We start from the raw sequence: 20,096 nt of genomic DNA, 5'->3' as shown, positions 1-20,096 counted from the left end.
ACCCTGTACCTTCGTAAAGGGGAGTGTAAGGATCTTGTTGGCGGGACGATGCGCGTCTCCTGTGGAGGGTCCTGTCTTCGCGATGAGTAAGGAAGGGGGTGCGTGTGCACAGTGGACGTAGAGACCGTGGAAAAAACATGCGTGTTCCTTGCATGGAATATGTGACGTTGCCTCAAGTTTCTGATCAAACATGTTCCACACCACTGCCCTCTTCTGTCTGGAGAACTGACCTTCCTTTCTACTTTCAAAGTAGGAGTAGGTTATGAAGACCTTCATATGTAGAGCTCTCCTGACGAGTCAGCTGGTAAACTGCTCATCAGTTTGAAATGCTAACATTTCTACTCTTTTGTATTGAAAATGGTGCTTCCATTTTTTAAAAAAATATATTTTTTATTGATTTCAGAGAGGAAGGGAGAGGGAGAGAGAGATAGTAACATCAGTGATGAGAGGGAATCAGGGATCGGCTGCCTCCTGCACACCCCACACTGGGGATTGCACCCAAAACCTGGGCATGTGCCCTGCCAGGGAATCAAACCATGACCTCCTGGTTCATAGGTTGACACTCAACCACTGAGCCATGCCAGCTGGACAGTTCATTTTATTTTTTGGAACATCTCCATGTTCTTCCCCTATATCGTGTGATTGAATTTCATCTCATTCTATGAGGATTGGTGATAATGCAAGTATCACTCTCACTGTGCAGAATAGAAAATAGAAATCCAGAGAATACCCATGGATGGGGCGTTCAGAGCCCGTCCTTTCTGTCCTCCCCAGAAGGCCGCGAGGAGAAGGCGGGGGTGCTCCTACAGGTGAGCTCTTGGGTACCAACATTTGCTGATTTTTATCACCTTTTAAAACACTTGTCTGAGTAGTAGGTGTTCTATCAAGGACCGCATGGTATGCCGTGGGCAATTTTGGAAAAAGTTACGATTTGTTCAGAAATGATTCCCTGAGTGGTGAGTGACTGACTGTGTTGGACCCCTGGGCATTTGAGGATGGCGTTTGGTCTGCACCTTCAGTCAGGAGGACAGTGAATGTCCAGGTGAGTGGGTGGGGGGGGGGCGGGGGAAACAGCCAGGTCTGCTGGGTTGTTGGAGAAGGTTCAGAGGGCATGGCCCCTGAGCTGGCTTCCTGAGGGCAGAGGGCATGTAGGAAAGCCAGCCTGTGTGCAGGAGCAATAAGAATGATAGGAAAGTTATTCATGAAGCAGCTGGTGTTTATTGATACTTGGATGTGTTTTTTCTTCTAAGCGCTTTACGCGTATTGACGTGCCTATTCCTCACGACAGCCCCGAGGGGTGGGTGCTGCAGGTGAGGGGCCCTGGGAAGAGCGTGGCTGTTCCCTAGCCGTCACACCGGTGCCGATGCAGAGCCCGATCTCAGACCCAAACCGTCGGCTCCTCTTCCTCGTGTGGAAAGAATGGGCTGTGGCGGGAATGGCAGCACTCGAGACGGCGGGACGCCGGGTCTGCGGTGACTGTTGGGGCCGGGGCTGTCGGGCAGTTGGGGGTCAGATCACGAAGGACCTTGGAGGACACGCCAAGGACTTAGAATTTCATTCTGCGACTCAGCAGCTGTGTTTTTGCGAAACCAGGTCCAGGGCTTGCTTTCGTCAGAATCACTTGAGGTGCTTCTTAGGAATGCTCGTCCCCAGGTCCCTTCACGGCTGCGAGAGCCGTGTCCCTGCCCGGAGGTGGCCGAGGGCTTGCGCCCTGGGGTGAGTGAGTGGTCCCGGGTCAGCAGGCCTATCGTGCCTGCCCGCCGCCGCTGCTGTCACCGACCCCGAACCTCTTGGCGTTTAATCTGCTGAGTTGAACCTGAATGTAAAGAAGGCAACGAGCTCCGTCTTCTGTGTGTTGGGTTTATTTTGCTTGTAGAATGTCCTGTTGGCAATGTGAAGAAACAGAAGCAGCTGCCTGCGTGGATTGGCGATTCGGGATTTCTGAGGCTCTCGGTTGGTAGCAGACTCCTGGATGGAGTTGCATTACTTGTGTGGAGCGGGCCGCGCATCAGAACAGCATTGAGATGTGGAGACATGACAGGTGTCATGTCAAAGTCAAGAGAGGAGGAAGAGCACCCCCAGAAGCGGGAGGGGCCCCGGGGAGGGGGAGGTCAGGGATTAAGGAGGAGGGTTGCACGAAGTCTTCATTTTTGTTAAATGCATCCGAGAAAGGACTAGAAAAGACCGGCAGGGTGACTGAAGAAGCAGAATCTAGTGGAGGGCGGGGGGGGGGGGGGGGCAGACTGGCAGGTGCACGTTCCGGCAGGGGCAGTGACGACGGATAGAATATTCCATCAAAACCCAACTTTCAGAGGAAGGAAAGTCAGGTGATCATGAGAAAAGGCTGCAAGGTGAAGGGAGACTGTATTACCGGCTTTTTATCCTTTTTACACAATACACACTTCTTACAAAGATTGAAATAGTACAGACTTGCAAAAAGTAAAGATACCCTTTATCCAATAATCAAGGGATAACCAGTGTTAAAATTGGCCATTATTTCTTCAGTCATGTTTCTGCCAGTATAGAGTGGTAGATGTGTGTGTACACACTTTCAATAAAAACATGTTACAGCTGTCCACATTTTTGTATGTACCTCAGTGTATCAGAAACACCTATTCCTCCATTCCATAGTATCTCACACCATCCCTTTCTCCCGCTTACCTTGTGTTACACTGTGCGTGTCTAACGGTTTCTGTAATTGTATTATTGGCACCCTTGCTGCTTGGACGGTTTTTCCCTTTAAATTGTGCTGCCATTAATATCAGTGTGGGTCTGTCTTTTTGGATTTCCATGCTTACCGATTTCTGATGAGTTTCAAGTTTGGAACCGTTAGTTAGATTAAATTAATAGAGCGAGGTCCCCCATGCAGTGTGGGTTTCTGGGACCCATAAGCCATGTAGATGGGTTAGTTTTACACGAAGGGACAGACATTTCCTTTTCTCTGGTGCCCGGAGAGAAGTGTGAGCCTATAGGTTGGGGGGGTGGGAGAGTGGGGGGGCGGTGGGAGCCAGACTTGGGGGATGCCTGGGGGAGGAACCGTGTGATCATCTACTTTACCCGAATGCAGACAGCGAAAGGGCATGGTATGTGGTGTTGGAAAGGTGTGAGGGTTTGAGAAAACAATTGAGAAGCAAAAGCAAAGAAATCCATGAGGGTGGGTGCTGGGGCCAGTGAGCTGAGCTGTGAGTGGCTGGTGTTGAGACCTCGTGTCCCCCGTGGGCCCTGGCAATCCCTCCCTCTACGTGAGACACGGTGCTTGGTGGCTAATAGCAGTGAAGGAGGAGGGCACTGTAGTTCGCTGACCTGGCTGCTGAGAAGACATGTGGAAGGTACAAGTGATCATGAGGGATGATGCGTGTCTGGGAAGCGCATGGCAGTGAAACAGCAAATGTGAGGTCCAGCCGCCCCACACCCCTCCCGCAGGAGACGCAGGCCTGGTTTGGAGGTGGGCGCCCGGCGTCTCTTTCCCGCCGTGGGACCAGGAGGGGCAGGGGACGCTGTGTGCTGAGGGGTTCTGCTCCAGGAAGCCCACGTGGTCTGGGCGCGGCCTGGGTCCCTCATCCTCCGGTCTGAGCTGTGGTCTTGCAAGTGGACGCAGAGCTGAGACGCGCCCTCACAGCATCGTGCCCGGGGGAGGCCTGCGCGCCTTCAGCCGCCACCAACAGGCATTCCGCCCCGCGTCTGCCTCACCGAGCAGGTCCTCCGGCCTCATCACCATGTCTGCCCCGCGCATCGCTCCGCCCCCCCCCCCCCCCCCCCCCCCCCCGAGAGCCCGGGACGGCCGGAGTGAGCCGGCTTCCCCCTGCGGTGCGGGCTGCGGGGGTCTTTCCTGGGGCTTCCGCCTCCGCCTCTGCGCTGCGCGTGGGAAATGCGTGCGGTCCCCCCTCGGATGGCACAGCCGGGAATGAGGTCATCAGGGCGGCTTCGGCCGGTGAGACATGTGACCTGGACATTGTGATCCTGAGACCATTGGGCTCCCCGGGCACCCTCGGTCATGCGGAACTTCTCTCCTGCACGTTCTCACGCGGGTCCTGGGAGCTGCCGAGGACGCGGCACCTGCGCCCGTGTGGCTGGCATCCGCGCCCGTGTGTCCGGCTTCTGCGCCCGTATGCCCGGCGTCTGCACCGTGTGTCCGGCTTCTGCGCCCGTGTGCCCGGCGTCTGCGCCCGTGTGCCCGGCGTCTGCGCCCGTGTGCCCGGCGTCTGCGCCCGTGTGCCCGGCGTCTGCGCCCGTGTGCCCGGCGTCTGCGCCCGTGTGCCCGGCGTCTGCGCCCGTGTGTCCGGCACCTGCGCCCGTATGCCCGGCGTCTGCGCCCGCGTGTCCGGCACCTGCGCCCGCGTGTCCGGCACCTGCGCCCGCGTGCCCGGCGTCTGCGCCCGCGTGTCTGGCGTCTGCGCCCGCGTGTCTGGCGTCTGCGCCCGCGTGCCCGGCGTCTGCGCCCGCGTGCCCGGCGTCTGCGCCCGCGTGTCCGGCGTCTGCGCCCGCGTGTCTGGCGTCTGCGCCCGCGTGTCCGGCGTCTGCGCCCGCGTGCCCGGCGTCTGCGCCCGCGTGCCCGGCGTCTGCGCCCGTGTGCCCGGCACCTGCGCCCGTGTGCCCGGCGTCTGCGCCCGTGTGTCCGGCACCTGCGCCCGCGTGCCCGGCGTCTGCACCGTGTGCCCGGCGTCTGCGCCCGCGTGTCCGGCGTCTGCGCCCGCGTGTCCGGCGTCTGCGCCCGTGTGTCCGGCGTCTGCACCGTGTGCCCGGCGTCTGCGCCCGTATGCCCGGCGTCTGCACCGTGTGCCTGGCACCGGCGCCCGTGTGTCTAGCGTCGTCCTGCGGCCGGACACCTGTTAGCCGTTCAGTCCTCCCGGCAGGCCTGGGAGGCGGGTCTGGATCCTGCCGTTTTACTGCAGGAGGCTGAGAGAGAGCACTTCCCCAGGCCCCCGGGCTAGTGAGGCCGGAGCTGGCACCCGACCCCTGCGGCCGTGGCTCCCACCGCAGCGGCTCCCCCAGTGGAGGGGGGGGGGGGGGCCTGCGAACGCAGTGAGGCTGCCACCGGACGGAGACGGGCCTGGGGAAAAGGAAGCGGCCGCTGGCGGTTGGGAGGCTGGGCTGCCGGGCACTGACTCACTGGTGCCGTGTGGCCTGGCAGGGGCCCAGCTGTGTCACCCGGGTTGCGTGAGGGCTGCCTTCGTCATGACTTCGTTCTGCGCAGCCCAGTCTCCTGCATGAGGACGGAATCAGGGGAAAACGACTCCCCTGGGGCAGCCTGTCTGAGGCGGCAGTGACGTGGTTGTGTTCCCCTGTGATTCTTGGTGTGGGATTCGGGCCAGGACGCCCTGCGCTGGGCCCTGGGCGGAGGGGGGTGGTGAGGCTGGTGGGGTGGGGGGATTAGGGGAAGAAGGGAGGTGGGGAGGGGGTTATAGAGGAGAGGGGAGGGGGGTGGGCAATGTCTGCCTTTTGGTGTTGCCTCCTCCCCCCTCACAAACCTCCCCACGGACAGGGCTCCTGTTTTACTGCACCGGCCTCCTCCTCCGATCCTTCTCCAGTGTATTCTAAATAGCGCCAGGCTCAGTCATTTTTCCAAAAATCCCAAATCCTAAAATATTGTCATGCTTCGTACTCCGGGTTCCATTTATAGAATCTCCTTGGAATCGCAAAGTTACAGAGACGGAGCGTCGGCTGGAAGGATGTGGGTGCAGGGACTGAGGTGAGCGGACAAGGGAAATGTGGGTCGGATAGTCTGCATCTTGATTGGCGGTGGGGGTGCTAAAAGGACGTGGAGCTGTCACCTGCTCCTGCCTTTGCTGTTGGCCTGTGGGTCCGTGGGTGCGATCAGTGCGGGGACTGGGTGGAAGGAGCGTGCGACCTCCCTGTGCTACCTGCAACTTTGTGTGAACCTATTTTAAAATAAAAATTTTTTTTAAAAGGTACTGTCTTTCCTTTGTCTACCATAGTCAGTCATCCTGTTTCATCATCTTTGTTTCCTCCGAAGCAATCATTCAAAGGCATTTTCCTGATTTTTTTCCACTTAAGTCCTGTTTGGCCTTAACTCGTGTCTGACTCATAGCAAGTTACCAAGAAGTGCTTCTTGATGAATCGAGCGATTTAATGTGGGGATTTCTGGTCTGTTTGCATGTTATCGTATAGACTTGTATCTATGTAGATGAATGGGTGTGTGGGTTTGGTTTTTATTTTGTAACTAGAGGCCCAGTACACAAAATTTGTGCACTTGGCAGCAGCGGGCATGGGGGTGTCCCTCAGCCTGGACTGTGAGAGGGCACAGGCCAGGCCAAGGGACCCCACGGGTGCACGATGGGCCGGGGAGGGCCAGCCAGGTAGGGACTGCGGGAGGGCCCCAGGGCGTGTCCGGCCCGTCTTGCTCAGTCTTTATTGTCCAGACCCCAGCAGCAAGCTAACCTACCAGTTGGAGCATCTGCCCCCTGGTGGTCAGTGCACATCATAGCACCTGGTCGACCAGTCGACTGTCTGCCCTTGGTGATCAGTACACGTCATAGCAAGTGGTTGAGTGGCCTTAGCATATCATTAGCATATTACACTTTGATTGGTTGAACGGACACCCAGATGACCAGACACTCAGCATATTAGGCTTTTATTATATAGGAAAGCATTTCTTCCATAGCAGTAACTTGACCTTGTTTCTCTTTTCTTCTGTTTTAACAGTGTGTCCTATTCAGTACATGTATCTGAAGACTACCCAGGTATGATTTTCTTCTTTTAATTCTCATCACAAATGCTTATGTCATGATTCCTTTGTGTATTTCTTTCTCCTGGAGACGGAAACTGTATATCACTGTACTTAGGGGGGAAGCATTGGCAGGGGCGACGTACAGACAGAAGAAGCCTGCCGATGCCTGTGAGGCGCGCATCCTGTCCTGGGATGCAGTTTGGAGTCCAGATAGTTTCCCCATGAGAAGGAAGGTGCTGGGCCCTGTGATAGCGTCAGCCTCAATGTTTACCTCCTTCAATTAAACGTTTTAAGACCTGGTTTAGTTGTTGGTTTTGGAACATCATTTGACTTTTCATAATGTAAAAATAATGGACAAAAATGTAACAGCTAAAACAGTAGTAGTAGCTAAAAATAATAAACCTTTCTTCATCTCTCTACTGAGTAGATACATAAACAGTTCTCCCAGCGCTGCTACTCGACTGTTCCCATCATTTCCCCCTTTTGCAGATGAACGATGACCATGTAGTGAAGGAAGAACTGGGGTTTGAACCCAATAATCCAGAGCCCGGGATGCCCTGCAGTAGGCATCTTCCATAGGCATAGCTGCCCTCACTGTCCTGAGACACGTGACCGGGCCCCCACATGCTCGTCCCCGGAGACAGGTTGTAAGAGCCCTGCAGACCCACATTTCAGTAAAGCAAACGAGCATCTTCCTTGTAGGGCAGCCGATTCTCCAGGCTCCCTGTAAGCTCAGCAGGGCCCGAGGTACAGGCGCTGACATTCACGTCACGATAACTGGGAGATGTCAACAAGATGCTTCTCACGAATGGTACCCAGACTGTTATCTTGAACAGGAGCAGAAGCAAGCACTGTTGACTTGGTGTAGATCACATGACTGGATTCGTTTACCCCAGTGAAAAGGGTGTAATGCAAGAATCTAATGCAAAGAATAGCCCATTTTAACTGCCTGTGTTTCACGTATACAGCGTGGAGCAAAAGTAGGTGTACAGTTGTTTGTATGGAAAATGATGCAATACTTAATAAATAAGAATACAAGCATAAACTCCATGTTTTGCATACTCAGAACTGTACACCTGCTTTTGTCCCACCCTGTGTATATCTCACTTCCGTATTCTTACTGAGTTCAATCAAATGCTTAACAAAGTCACTGTGGTGATCTGTCAGGGTCATAAATTGGGAACAAAATTCCAATTCCTTTTCACACCTAGCCATTTTATTCACAGACTCTGTGTGATTGGGATCACATTTTTCAGTATAAAATGACCAGTTGATATAAGTGACTTTGATTATGTGTACTTTGAGTGTTTTAAAAAATAATTCGTTTATAATGTGTATGAGGATGATGTAACACTCATTTCCTTGGTATTTAAGCTGTGTGTTTTCGGTGGCGGTTTGCAGTATGCATTTTGAGTTTTAATCTTGTAAGATCAAAGCTACCTTTTGCAATGTTGTAAATCATAAACTCCTTTCTGAGAACAGGAGATACTTTATTTATTGCCTTTTGTTTGGTATGATCTCCATGTTCTGAGCATAGTATTTTATCTGTTGTACCATTTTTACAAGGGTCGGGTTACTTATTATTAAAGATACACCCGTTTTTTAATAGTCGTATAAAAAGTATTCTGGGAAGATTTTAGTGGAAGAACCAAGAGAAGATATATTTATAAAGAAAAAATATTTTTTTTGTAGATGATTTTGCAATCAGCCCTTATTTACACAGATATAGAATGTTTTTGATGTTCAATGTTCGCTAAGCATGTTAGGAAAATAAAAGCCCCACTGTTGGTTGTAAATATTGTAATTATTGTGCTTCTCATCTGAGGCAGCCATGAGCAGTGCAGGACCTTATTTCAAGGGATAGAAATGATGCCACAAATCAAGTCGCAAGTTGGAGACAGGGAAGTCTTCTGTCGCATAGGAAATGTGAAAGAGGCCTTCAATAAATCAAGGGACCCAAATGTTTAGCTCCCTCTTGTGGCCAAGAGGTATTTCTCTTTTTCTCGCCAAATGGAACCCCACTATAGAGTATTAGAAACACAATATTGGAAATCAATATAGAAAAATTGAAATTAAAAAAATAAAGCATTGGTTTTCATGTGTGCTTTTTAAAAATTGAATTTGTTTTTCCTTGGGGCAGTTTGTAGTGAATTTCATTTCATTTATAAAAAGGAAAACTGTATAAATAAAGCCCGCAAATGGGAGGGATCAGTGTGTTCTGGGGTGGAAATTTGAATTGGGTCACGCAGCCAGTACACCGAATGTCAAGTATTTTCATACACGTAATTGAATTGACTCGAAATGTCAGCCTTTGTAGAGACAGAACTATCAGGACATTTTATACTTGAAGAAATGTGCTGGGTGAAGTTCAATAGTGTTTCCCAAGGACGTGCTGTTTGGTGGTAAAACCAAGGCTATAATTAAGCTCTGAGTCCCATCAGTACTGGAGAATTAGTCGTAATACTTCCACGGAGCTTTCTCTAAAATGCATATCAGTATGGTCATATTTTCCCAATCATTAAATTTTAATCTACGTTGATTTTCATTATGAGTACAGTTAATGTGCTTGATTTCTCAGATAGATAACATTATTTAAAATTTATATGTTTGCTTTTCCTTTCCACTACCCATATTTGTATTTTTTTCTCCTTCTGCTCTGGCTAGAACATCCAGAATTATTTTTAATAATAGATGTGAATGTTGGCAGCTTTACCCTTCTTCTTAAAATTAGGGAGCGTGCTTGCAATTGCTTTCTTTCAGAAAAGGAAGTGTTCCTTTCCTCATTTACCAAGCTTTTTTTTTTTATAGTATTAAATTTTTATCAACTTCTGGTTTGTCATTTATTGAGAGATCCTATATGCTTTCTGCTTTGAATAACAAGATGGCAAGTTATATTAGCAGATATCTTAATATGGATCTATAAGAATTATGTGCATTTTGTCACGTAGTTTGTTATTAAAGACTTTGAATTGATAAAGGAAATAAACTCTTTTTGGCATTTGCTAGGACTTGCAAGCAACTCTTTCTGAGCCTGGTACCCTTTGAAGGATGGTTCTAGGGCAGTTGTCTTGTTTGCCTGCCATGACCGACCATTGATCTGTTCTGTTTTTCTCTTTCTTGGTCATTTTTTAACACATGTTCTCGAAAGCCTACTGTATTGGTGAAATGTCCAGATTTTTTAGCAAGAAGATTGTTAGCATGCAGCCTGTCCATCTAAAGCCTTCCTCTTCTCTCCATTTATTTCTCCTTTCTCTTGTTTTATGTTTGTTCTCGTCTTTTTCCCCCTTTGACCAATTCTTCTCCTAATTTCCCTCCGGCTTTCCCCACCCTTTCCTGGGTTATCTGGTTCAATGATTAGCTCGTCATCGAAGTGTAAAAATAGGGAATTTTCTTTGCCCCGTGGAAATGTGTCCACAGAATCCTTCACATTCAGGGTTATGCGACCCTGTGTGTTCTTTAGGAACAGATTTGTCATTTTATAATATTAATATATTAAGTAACCTGTGCCATGTTTGAAACTCCTTTCATAGTTTAGAGAAAATGAACCTTGAGGAGGGTCTTGACTGAGTCTTAGGTGTACATAATCGCATGTCAATTAGTGGAATACTAAAGGCTATGCTGGTTCTTCTAAATACAGGGAAGGAATAGAGCAGCCTTCTGGCTCACTGTCCTCTTCTGTGGAGTCTGCATTGTAGCTTGTGTTTTAAAGGTTAATGTCAGCCCTGGGTGGTGGGTTTGCTATAGCAGAACACCAGACTCTTTCTCATCACCCCCGCCCCCCTCCAGGCTTATGGATTCTTTTGTCCCTTTTACATGTTCCTCAGGGTATTGCAATCGCTGAGGGACAATATTTGCTACTAAAAGATAAAGCATTGATTTTTGGATTCAGTCAGTTTCACCACTACTAGCTGTAGTATTACTATTTTAATTACTTACATAATTTGAGCAAGTTAATTTCTCTGAGCCTTGGTTTCCTCATCTTTAAAAGAGGGATAATACCTTGTCCAGCATCATCTTGTTTGCATCAAAATACACTGGCCTCGCACATACACATGCAGATTTTGTTACAGCAGTTACACCTGTTTAAGAAACTTGGGTTTTGATCAAGCTAAAAAACATGAATAAATAGGAGGGATAATCATTGTTTGGCTTGGGGGTTGACCTGAATGTTACATCTTATATTCAGGGGAAATATCCATATTATAACAACAGTGTAATTTCATTTAGAATTATTTCTCTTAAATCACATAGGGATGAAAAATGGAATGACTTGGCCTAATGATGCTGCAGTTGGAATAAAATAAAAGCAACCGTTTAAGTGATCCTTTTCCATAGCTTCCACTCATCTGCGTACATCCCGGTCATGCTCGCGTGATCTGGGGGGAAGGGAAGAGAAAATGGCCCTACTCCCAACAGCCTTTCACAAGGATCTATAGGACCTGAGCACATACACATCACAGAACCTCATGGACCTGAGCACGTACACATCACAGAACCTCACGGTCCTCAGCACGTACACATCACAGAACCTCATGGACCTGAGCACGTACACATCACAGAACCTCACGGTCCTCAGCACGTACACATCACAGAACCTCATGGACCTGAGCACGTACACATCACAGAACCTCATGGTCCTCAGCACGTACACATCACAGAACCTCATGGACCTGAGCACGTACACATCACAGAACCTCATGGGCCTAAGCACGTACACATCACAGAACCTCATGGACCTGAGCACGTACACATCACAGAACCTCACGGTCCTGAGCACGTACACATCACAGAACCTCATGGACCTCAGCACGTACACATCACAGAACCTCATGGACCTGAGCACGTACACATCACAGAACCTCACGGACCTCAGCATGTACACATCACAGAACCTCATGGACCTGAGCACGTACACATCACAGAACCTCACGGTCCTCAGCACGTACACATCACAGAACCTCATGGACCTGAGCACGTACACATCACAGAACCTCATGGACCTGAGCACGTACACATCACAGAACCTCACGGTCCTCAGCACGTACACATCACAGAACCTCTTGGACCTGAGCACGTACACATCACAGAACCTCACGGTCCTCAGCACGTACACATCACAGAACCTCATGGACCTGAGCACGTACACATCACAGAACCTCACGGTCCTCAGCACGTACACATCACAGAACCTCACGGACCTCAGCACGTACACATCACAGAACCTCATGGACCTCAGCACACACACATCACAGAACCTCACGGACCTCAGCACGTACACATCACAGAACCTCATGGACCTCAGCACGTACACATCACAGAACCTCATGGACCTGAGCACGTACACGTCACAGAACCTTATGGACCTGAGCATGCCGGAGTCCAACCCCAGCAGGTCCAGGGGTTCCCAAAGGCATAGACGGAGTCGGCAAAGAAGGAAGGACACGGAGACAGTGTTCAGTTGATCAGCAGCCTAGCCAGGATCTCTAGCCAGGATCTCCAGCCAAGTTCTGGTCTGGATCTCCAGAGAGGTTCTGCTTAGGATCTCCAGCTAGGTTCTGTGTCCATGTTCTCTTGCTAGGTTCTCCAGGTTCTCCAGCCAGGTTCTGTAGCCATGTTCCCTCGCTAGGTTCTCCAGCCAGGTTCTGTCCAGGTTCTCCAGCCAGGTTCAGTCACCAGGTTCTAGTCAGGTTCTCTTGCCAATTTCTGTAGTCAGGTTCAGTCCAGGATCTTTTGCCATGTTCTCTCCAGCGAAGTTCTTCTGTCTGTAGGTTCTGTGTAGGTTCTGTCTTCTTAGTTCGGTGTTCTAAGCTCTGTATTCTAAGTTCTGAGTTCTAAGTTCTGTCTCTTGCTGTCTTATTACATCTGTATTTATACCAGTTGATTCAATCCTATCAATCTCTATTACAAAGGGTAGGGCGTTTCTTATCTCCATTCCAGGGAGTAAAAGATTATGTAGCTTAAGCATGATTGTTCATAGTTAAAGTGATTAATTACCTGCCTGGCACTTAGTTAAGAGGTTTTATTCCCTCCCTAACTTCAGGGGAAAATCCCTACCTGGGGAAACAACCTTTCTCAGAGAGGAGACCTTGGTTAAAACACATAGTGCCAAGAAGGTGAGAAAACATTTTAAGAACAGTATGCCATATATGCCAGGTCCTTTGAAACAGCAAGGATGGACCGGCTTCCGGCATGAGCACGTACACATCACAGAACCTCACGGACCTCAGCATGTACACATCACAGAACCTCATGGACCTGAGCACGTACACATCACAGAACCTCATGGACCTCAGCATGTACACATCACAGAACCTCATGGACCTGAGCACGTACACATCACAGAACTTCATGGACCTGAGCACGTACACATCACAGAACCTCATGGACCTCAGCATGTACACATCACAGAACCTCACGGTTCTCAACAACAGTTTTAAGATAAAACAGCTGGCAGGTCTCGAGTCATATGGGAGAATTCCCGGGAAGGGGTTTGAGTTGGGAAACATTCTCCTCTGCCACTGACCCATTCTGTTGCCTTGAGCGGTCCCTCACCCTTTTACGTCCCACGTTTCCACGTCTGAACAAGATGAAGACAGTGTGGCAGGGGCTTTGTCTGTTTCTGACTTGGGCGTACCTTTGTGAGCTGGCCTATTATATTGCAAAGGCGATTTAATATATATTGTCGTGGAACCTGAACACGTGGTTGGTTTGCGTAAATGCAGCCAAAACCAGAAATCAAAAGTGTTTTAGTGCCTACATACTACCCCGCATACAAACTGCTGACAATCTCTTAGAAAACGATATGTTTAATACGTCATCCTGTCCTTCAGCATGATGCAATGTGTGTTCATTAAACTGCATTCTATTTTCTTTTTTAAAAAATATGTCTTTATTGACTTTAGCAAGAAAAGAAGGGAGAGGGAGAGGGAGGGATAAGGGAGGGAATGAGAGAGAGAGGGAGAGAGAGAGAAACATGGATGTGAGAGAATCATCAATTGGTTGTTTCCCACACACCCATTCTGGGTACCGAACCCTCAACCTGGGCATGTGCCCTGACTGGGAATCAACCAGCGACCTTTCAGTGCCCGGGACATGGCTCAACCAACTGAGCCACACCGGCCAGCGCCAAACTGTATTTTCTTGGGTCAAATCTGACTGCCTTCCAGTGACAACACTTTGCATAAGCCATTCCATCCTTATGTCCCCGTTTTATGAAACAAAGTTGTGATTTACTTGCCTTTTGATGCTTTAGGCCAGTGGTCGGCAAACTGCAGCTCGCAAGCCACATGCGGCTCTTCGGCCCCTTGAGTGTGGCTCTTCCACAAAATACCGACTTCTGTGCATGGACCACGAAGTTTCAATCGCACTGTACATGTGCACCCACACGTGGTATTTTGTGGAAGAGCCACACTCCAGGGGCCAAAGAGCTGCATGTGGCTCACAAGCCACAGTTTGCCGACCACTGCTTTAGGCAAACCTTCTTCTCTCTGCAACTTTGAGATATTGCCGGTGGCTGTGCCCGCCTCTCAGATGGCTCTGTGTCTCCCCTGGTCGCTGCTCAGTGGTTCCTTCCGTTGCCTTAATGCGTCCTTTCTAGTCTCCTTTTCTCCACAAGTTTGCTTCAAGGAGTCCGCTGTGCACAGGGCAGAACTAGTTAAGTCTATTCAGAGGCAGCTAGCTTTGAGTCAGTAGGACTCTTCACGAGGGTTAAAGAAATTTAAACACTGGTTTGAATAGAGGGCTCTTTGCATCCTTTCCTGAAAGCCCAAGATTCTGGGCAGAAGAGACTCCAGATAAGCGGTCTCAACTAATGAGGAGAAAAAACAGATTTGTGTCGAATCTGTTCCTTAGTCTGTGGTTCCACTTGTGAAACAGGAAACTCACATGATGCTGCGTGAAAATGAAATAAGGCAGCATTTGTCATGAAAACAAATCGAAGTAGCGAGGCAAACCGTTTTGGTTTCACATCTAAATCCACCCGCACGCAGGTTGCCTCTCTCCTTTCTGAATAACCGTCTCAGCCTCATGTCTACTGAGTCTTGTGTGGCTGGGCTGTGAGTACGTGGGACTATCCTATCTTTCCTCGCTGCTCAGGGTCTAAAAACAGTCCAGATGTTTCTTTGGAAAGAAAGCGATGACTTAAATATCTGTCAACTAAAAATCACGTTCTCGCTGCACTGACACAATATTATGAAAACTTGGCTGGAGATCTTTGATTGTGTTTCTAGACAGTCGTCATATTGTCATTCCCCTCGCAAAAATTAATACAGGCTTCTATTTATTGTGTGTAAGGGGTATTCTGCACCTGTTTTTATATTTATTACTCACATATTTTATACGTCATTCAGCGTAGTATGGGGCCATTATTACTGAATTGATAACGTGTTTGTTAAATAGCTGTCTCGCTTATGTCCTGTGATTGTCAGTGAGCAAAGCAGGATAAACAGCTCTGTGCTCGGTTGTATTAGCATGTACTTGAAAATCAGGATTTATCAGGGAAAAGTCCTAAATTTATAAAAAATATTTTCCCAGAGGAAACAAAAAATGCATAAGAAACAGAGACCTTTGGAGTAATGAAGTGTCCTGTGCACTTAACTTGTGTTGTACTATTTAGATGAAGTTAATTTGTGGAAGAAGAATTGGGAGACTTCGTACCAATTCAAGAACATACCTTATTTTCGTAAAGCATATGATTGTCTAACCACTATGCTGTACAGCTGAAGCCAGTACAAAGTAATATGAAAATAAACCGTCGTTGAAAAATAAAAATTAAGGAAAAGAAACAATACACACGTTAGAGTGACACGAGGGATCTGGTTTAGAACAGAAGCTTTGTCTCAGACTCGGTAGTGACGTAATGTGGAGTCTTTTGGGGGCATGTGGGGTCCTGGTGAGCTTCCTCCCTCCGCTCTGCTTCCTGCATAGAGAGTGGCACCGGGAAGGCCCCTGCTCAGTGAGTTGGGGCAACCTGTTGCATCCTAATGCTTCGTTGCCACAGATGGGCCATTTTAGATGTGTATGTGGGCAGTGTCTGTCTCAAAGTCTGTATTTCCCTAGGAGGTGCCATTCACAATGCGTTTACACATTCATTGGTAATTTACTTAATTATTTTCTGAACAATAGTGTGTGCCTCATGAGTGTTAGAGGTGATATGGATATAACTTTATACTTTTATAAAGGATGTACTTTTTCAAGTTACTATGCCTTTAATTGTCTATACTTCTTTGCAGATAACACCTACGTGTCAAGTTCAGAAAATGATGAAGATGTGTTAGTTACTACAGAGCCAATTCCAGTAATTTTTCACCGAATAGCAACAGGTAATAGGAATACACTATTTTTTATCTTAGGTTAATATTTATTTGGTTATTAGGTAGCTTTGTGTTTTGGCTTCCTTGAGCCCATGTAACAGATAGTAAATCTTTAGCATTTAGAAATCTGGTTGTCCATCCAAATTTTCTATCTCAAGCGCTTTAGTTTGTTTTTTTGACAGTTGTTTAAGTGCATACATTTATAGTACTTTAAAAAAGTCTTGTTTAATGGTGTCATGTTGATATTTGTTCATTTGAAAATGTTTTCATGCATAATGACACTGCTAGACAAACTGAATATTTATTTAACAAACATACTTGAGGCATTGTAGATCACATGATATATATATATATATATATATATATATATATATAGAGAGAGAGAGAGAGAGAGAGAGAGAGAGAGAGAGAGGGAGAGAGAGGGAGAGAGAGAGAGAGAACTGAAAGCATCTGTATATTGGCATTTTACTTTGACCATATTTTTATGAGCAATGAAAAATCAGAATAGCTTGTTATTATGTAACTCCCCAACATAATGTAATTTCAGAATCTTCTTGCAAAGGAATCACCTAAGAGGTATTTTTATGCTGAAACTTATGAATGTGTGTTAATAGTATACTAAAAACTAAAATGATTTTTTTAATTTATAACTTTCAGAATTAAGGAAAACAAATGACATTAACTGTTGCTTGTCCATAAAATCCAAATTACAGAAGGAAAATGGGGAGGTATGTAAATTATATTTTGTATTTATTTTAAAACATAAAATTTATTTTAAATTTGCTGTGTATTTGTAGTCAGCATCATCATTGTTATTTAGGTTAAGGTTGCAAATAGTGAATGAAGCTCAAACCCCGGGTCTTCGGGACTTACTGTGTGGGAAGGGGAATGGCCTAAATGAACTTAATTTACGGGGGACAGAGGGGAATGGGACTTAGGAACCTCAGGGATTTAATTCCATGCAAATAGAAACCACTCCTTCTCCTGTATGAGTCTCAAAAAACTCTTTTTCTGGGGATATGGCACGATTTCCACTTCCACCAGCGACGAAGTAGATGAGGACTCTCCCCTCCTTCAAGGACTACACATGGTTCACGGGTGAAAGTGACTCTTCAGCTGAAGTAGCAGAGAGTGTGGGTACGGGCTTCCTGTTATTCTCGCCAGTGTTAACTGCAGCGAACAACAAATTCACCCTTAGAAAATGTTACCTGAGGCTGTGAATACTGGGGCATTAAACAGACAATCTGAGTGCAATGGAGCCATCGGTTCTTGGCTTTTAAAACTATGCACTCAACACAATGCTTTTGAAGTTGTAGGGTTCATCCTGTTCGTCCCTATCCACCCTGCGCACCACTGCGTTAGCCATACGGTGGCTAACACCACAAGCTGGAGCATTTCATCAAACCCAGGTGCTCATTCCCAGGTTTTTGTTTTCCTAAAGAGTTTGAAATTTGGCCTGGAGATTCAGGGATGATTATAAGACATTGGGTTAATAGACTCTTATGTCTGAAGGAAGCCACCTTCCTTCTTATTATTTTAACGGAGCTGGGAATAGGGATAGTAACTATTGGTAACCATGAGTTCATTCAGATGAATTTCCATTGTTTGTACTTTAGACACATTACAGATGTGGTTTAGTTAATTAGAAACTCAACCTTTAAGTTCAAGCACATTTAATTAAATATCCTTTTGCATCTGAAATTGAAAGCAGTTTCTGTATTCTGAAAGGTCTTTTTTATAATGTGATTCATATTTATTTTCATAATTTGATTTTTTAATTATTGGATTCAAAGCGTCTTTTCTTTCACACCATTGTGTAGAGTTGGCAGTGGGAGTGAGGACCGCCTGCGATAATAATGCTGAGAACCTTTTTAATAAAAATATTGAATCAGTGTAAATGAAAGCAATACAAAATAATACCGAATGCAAGCTGTAACTGAAAAATAAAACTTAAAAAATTGAATCAGCATGAGCTTGTCAGCTGTTTTATCAGAACAAATTCAGAGTTGTAATTGCTTATATATAGTTTCTTATATAGATGCAACACATTAAATTGTACACATCAGGATAAGCAAAGTAGAGCTTTAGAAGAACATGTGCATAGAGCTTCGTGAACTCCCCACACCGTCTCCTCCCGTCTGTCGTGTTCTTGGCTCATACGCAGTAAGAATGTTCTCGTGTAAAATCCGGGGGACGTGCAGAGACCTGCCTGCTGTGGCCACTTGCTACTTTCTTTTCAGGAGGCAAACTCGTCTGACCACTGAAATAAATTGTCTTCTTGCTCTATTTTTTTAAGGAGTCGAGACAGAATAGTGCAGTGGAAGAAGACTCGGAAGGGGATAACGACTCTGAGGAGTTCTATTATGGAGGACAGGTAGGCGCCCGGGGTCCCCGGCACCCGCTCTCCACGTAGTGATTCCGCCCGTGTCCTGTGGACGTCTGTGCCTGCGCTCCGCGAGGCCCACGTGGCCTTCAGGGTCTGTGGCTGACGAGGGCATCCGTACGGCTCGTCGCGTTCTCCTGTCCGACACTTTTCAGAAGCTAAGGTGGCTCTTGCCGTTCTTCGACGGTCATCGTTCATTGACCTTGACACTGTCTTACTTCTCGATTGTGACTTTACACACAGCACTTCCTTATGCTTTGACTTACGGTTCTTAAGCACACGGTGCTCGGTCTGTATTTTGAGACGATGACAGCTCTAACAAAGCATGGGTTGGAAGTTTTAAGTAGAAGAGGATTAGCCTTTGTAGAAATCGATGGCCCTAAGGGTTGAGCACCCCAGCATTTGCATCCCTTGTCTTCCTTTTTCTCTAACACGGATGTCCAGTGCTTGTTGAAAACTTAGGAAGAAAGCTCATAACGAATGGACATGGAAATGGCACGGTCACCTAGGCGCATAGATAAAAGCCTTCGTTCTGTTGTTCCAGGAGAATGTCAGAATTTTCACGGGGCGGTCAGGGTTAGGACATGGCTGTATAAAGGTGGCTCGTTGTGTTTCTGTCAACTTCTCCATCAGTCGACTTCGGAACTTGGATAGAATAGTGAGACGGTAACGTGTTAAAAAGGCGCTTTAAAGCCAGTGTTGTTACTACACGAAGGAATGCAGGTCAGCTTGTCATGCAGGAGGAACAATCAGCAGTTTGTCCACGAGGCCCCTGCCAGGCAATGGAGACGGGACGCAGGTGAGGCAGCGTCTGCTCACAGGCTTGCCTTCCCAGCAGAGCTGCTCTGTGACCCTGTCGCACTGACGCTGGGCAAGACCATTCCTCCCGGTCCACATCTGCCACACGGCTCCGTGCCGGGGAAGGGCACGCCTTCTTCAGTCTAGAAGTCCCGTCTAGGAGCTTTTCAGATCACCTGCCAGACACTCGCTTCAGCCCTTTGAACATTTGCACTTTCTTCAGATCAGAGTAGGCTAATTTGACCTTTGAGCACAGTAAATTACCCTAGACCCGTGGTCGGCAAACTGCGGCTCGCGAGCCACATGCGGCTCTTTGGCCCCTTGAGTGTGGCTCTTCCTAAGCCTTAGGAGCACCCTAATTAAGTTAATAACAATGTACCTACCTATATAGTTTAAGTTTAAAAATTTTGGCTCTCAAAAGAAATTTCAGTCGTACTGTTGATATTTGGCTCTGTTGACTGATGAGTTTGCCGAGCACTGCCCTAGACGTATGTGAGCCTAAGAACCTCGGAGGATATGCGGCCGAATTACCTGTATGTGTCAGCGAAGGTGACAGAGGAAGGGCCACCCCCAGAGCTGCCCAAGGGGTGGACGGCTCGGGGGGGGGGGGGTTCTATTGACGCGCATCCTCACCTGGCCCCTCTGACCCCCTCCCCGCAGGTGAACTACGACGGGGAGCTGCACAAGCACCCGCAGCTCGAGGCCGACCTGTCGGCGGTCCGGGAGATCTATGGGCCGCACGCGGTTTCTCTCAGGTAAACCGACGCCGCGGGGAATGAAAGCGACACCCGTTGTAAGGCGTGGGAGCCTCTGTGGGAGTTATCTCAGCGGACGTGTTCTTGGGCTCAATGATATTGGAAAATATTGGTGAGATTCTAGCGTGCTCCTGCGTGTACAGGATAGCATCTTCATGCCG

The 20,096-nt window shown here is 47.8% G+C and overlaps 1 protein-coding gene across 6 annotated transcripts in view; it reads left to right on the top strand.

The window, feature by feature from the left end:
- The window catches only part of PARP8 (poly(ADP-ribose) polymerase family member 8), a 137,184-nt gene that overhangs the window by 60,570 nt on the left and 56,518 nt on the right, over positions 1–20,096 (top strand). For 5 of the 6 annotated variants that reach the window (XR_004967473.1, XM_036308687.1, XM_036308685.1 and 2 more), the window contains exons 3-7: positions 6,664–6,701; positions 15,919–16,008; positions 16,657–16,727; positions 18,296–18,373; positions 19,841–19,935. Coding sequence is in view for 5 of the 6 variants with exons in the window: in XM_036308687.1 (XP_036164580.1) it covers positions 6,664–6,701; positions 15,919–16,008; positions 16,657–16,727; positions 18,296–18,373; positions 19,841–19,935 (372 nt within the window). In the remaining variant the exon portion in view is untranslated. Of the gene's footprint in view, positions 1–6,663; positions 6,702–15,918; positions 16,009–16,656; positions 16,728–18,295; positions 18,374–19,840; positions 19,936–20,096 lie in introns of those variants that run through there. The other variant, XM_036308689.1, reaches the window with a different exon arrangement.

Source organism: Myotis myotis, unplaced genomic scaffold (assembly GCF_014108235.1).
Source record: "Myotis myotis isolate mMyoMyo1 unplaced genomic scaffold, mMyoMyo1.p scaffold_m19_p_5, whole genome shotgun sequence".
NCBI classification, from domain to species: Eukaryota; Metazoa; Chordata; class Mammalia; order Chiroptera; family Vespertilionidae; genus Myotis; species Myotis myotis.
The sequence above is the reverse complement of the archived record's forward strand: the minus strand, read 5'-3'. Positions and strand labels throughout refer to the sequence as shown.